The sequence below is a fragment of the Borostomias antarcticus genome (assembly GCF_949987555.1).
Source record: "Borostomias antarcticus genome assembly, chromosome: 30".
NCBI lineage: Eukaryota > Metazoa > Chordata > Actinopteri > Stomiiformes > Stomiidae > Borostomias > Borostomias antarcticus.
Genome location: NC_140263.1, coordinates 2797845 through 2800344, shown reverse-complemented (window position 1 = coordinate 2800344; position 2500 = coordinate 2797845). Strand labels below are relative to the sequence as shown.

Below are 2500 nucleotides of genomic sequence, written 5' to 3'. Positions count from 1 at the left end.
GCTTGGTGAATGCTGAGTAGAAACATAGCCTGTCTCACAAAGACTATACAACACACACACACACACACACACACACACACACACACACACACACAGCACCTGGTGTTGCCTTATATAGGCCTGAGACTGCAGCAGGGAGGGTGTTATTGAATCAGTGTCACCAGGAACCGTCTGGGTGGCTGGATATCTGTAAACCCAGCTGTGTGTTCATGTGTGTGTGTGTGTGTGTGTGTGTTTAGCGCTCTGTAGACCCCGCTACTGGGTAGCACATCTGATGCTAAGACTGTGTGTGTGTGTGTGTGTGTGTGTGTGTGTGTGTGGGAGGACGGGGTGTGTGTGTGTCTGTGGGGGGGGGGGGGGGGGGGGGGTGCGTGTTTGAGCGTGCGTGCTTGTTCGTTTGTGTGTGCGTGGTTGTTTGTGTTTATGTGAGTGTTTGTGTGTGTGCCTCTGTCTGTGTGTGTGTGTGTGTGTGCGTGTTTGTGCTTACAGTATGCGTGTGTGCGTGCTGGTTTGTGTGTGTGTGTGTGTGTGTGTGTGTGCATTCTTGTTTGTGTGTGTGTGCCTGCTTGTTTGTTTCTGTGTGTACATGTTTGTTTGTGTGTGTGTGTGCATGTTTGTACGTGCTGGTTTATGTGTGTGTGTTCCTCATTCTCCCCAGAGTTTTATGGCTTTTGTAGCTTTTATAGCTGTGTGTGTGTGTGTGTGTGCGTGCTGGTTTTTGTGTGTGCGTGTGTTTGTGTGTGTGTGTGTGTGTTTGCATGCTTGTTTTTGTTTGCTTATGTGGGTGTTTGTGTGTGTGTATGTGTGTGCCTCTATGTGTGTGTGTGTGCGTTTGGGCTTATGCATGTGTGTGTGTGTGCGTGCTTGTTTGTGTGCGTGTGTGTGCATTCTTGTTTGTGTGTGTGTGTGCATTCTTGTCTGTGTGTGTGTGTGTGCATGCTTGTTTGTTTGTGGGTGTGTACATGTTTGTTTGTTTGTTTGTTTGTTTGTTTGTGTGTGTACATGTTTGTTTGTTTGTGTGTGTGTGTGTGTGTGTGTGTGTGCGTTTGTGCTTATGTATGTGTGTGTGCGTGCTTGTGTGTGTGTGTGTGTGTGCATTCTTGTTTGTGTGTGTGTGTGCATTCTTGTATGTGTGTGTGTGTGTACATGTTTGTTTGTTTGTTTGTTTGTTTGTGTGTGTACATGTTTGTTTGTTTGTGTGTGTGTGTGTGTGTGTGTGCGTTTGTGCTTATGTATGTGTGTGTGCGTGCTTGTGTGTGTGTGTGTGTGTGCATTCTTGTTTGTGTGTGTGTGTGCATTCTTGTATGTGTGTGTGTGTGTACATGTTTGTTTGTTTGTTTGTTTGTGTGTGTACATGTTTGTTTGTGTACGTGCTTGTTTATGTGTGTGTGTGTGTGTGTGTGTGTGTGTGTGTTCCTCAGTCTCCCCAGTGTTTAATAGCTTCCTCTCTATGAACTGAATCCAGTTAAAATAATTCACTCATAGACCTACCATGTGTCCTAATGCTGCGGGCATATAGCTGACGAGTGTGTGTGTGTGTGTGTGTGTGTGTGTGTGTGTGTGTGTGTGTGTGTGTGCTCCCTGCAGGTTATGATGTCCAGTCGGCGTCCACCCCTAACGGTGTGTTGTACATAACGGGAGCGCCGCGTCACAACCACACCGGCAGGGTCCTGGTCTACCGGCTAGTGGGCAGCGACGTCACCGTCACTCAGATACTGAAGGGAGAACAGGTGGGCTTCATCACCATCATCACCATCATCATCATCATCAACAACGTATCTACCATTATCATCATCACCACCATCTTCATCAACTTTACCATCATTATCATCATCACCACCATTAACATCATCATCACCACCATCTTCATCAACATATTTACCATCATTATCATCATCATCACCATTATTATCATCATCAACATATTTACCATCATCATCATCACCACTATCTTCATCAACATATTTACCATCATCATCATCACCACCATCTTCATCAACATATTTACCATCATTATCATCATCACCATCATTAACATATTTATCATCATCACCATCATCATCATCATGTGTGTTTGTGTGTGTGTGTGTGTGTGTGTGTGTGTGTGTGTGTGTGTGTAGATCGGCTCGTATTTCGGCAGTGTGCTGCAGACGGTAGACGTGGACATGGACTCATATACCGACCTGCTCCTGGTGGGGGCGCCCATGTTCATGGGTCCTGATAGGGATGAGCAGGGACACGTCTACATCTACCAGCTCAACCAGGTACTGACCCCATACCCACCAGCTCAACCAGGTACTGACCCCATATCCACCAGCTCAACCAGGTACTGACCCCATATCTACCAGCTCAACCAGGTACTGACCCCATATCCACCAGGTAAACCAGGTACTGACCCCATATCCACCAGCTAAACCAGGTACTGACCCCATATCTACCAGCTCAACCAGGTACTGACCCCATATCTACCAGCTAAACCAGGTACTGACCCCATATCTAC

At 46.6% G+C, this 2500-nt stretch overlaps 1 protein-coding gene across 1 annotated transcript in view; it reads left to right on the top strand.

Annotated features, from left to right (window-relative positions):
- Window positions 1-2500, top strand: part of itga1 (integrin, alpha 1) — a gene marked incomplete at both ends in the record, with an annotated part of 67709 nt that overhangs the window by 39625 nt on the left and 25584 nt on the right. The window contains 2 exons of the mRNA XM_084460130.1: window positions 1588-1730; window positions 2121-2264. Of these exons, the coding sequence (XP_084316256.1) occupies window positions 1588-1730; window positions 2121-2264 (287 nt within the window). The remainder of the gene's footprint in view (window positions 1-1587; window positions 1731-2120; window positions 2265-2500) is intronic.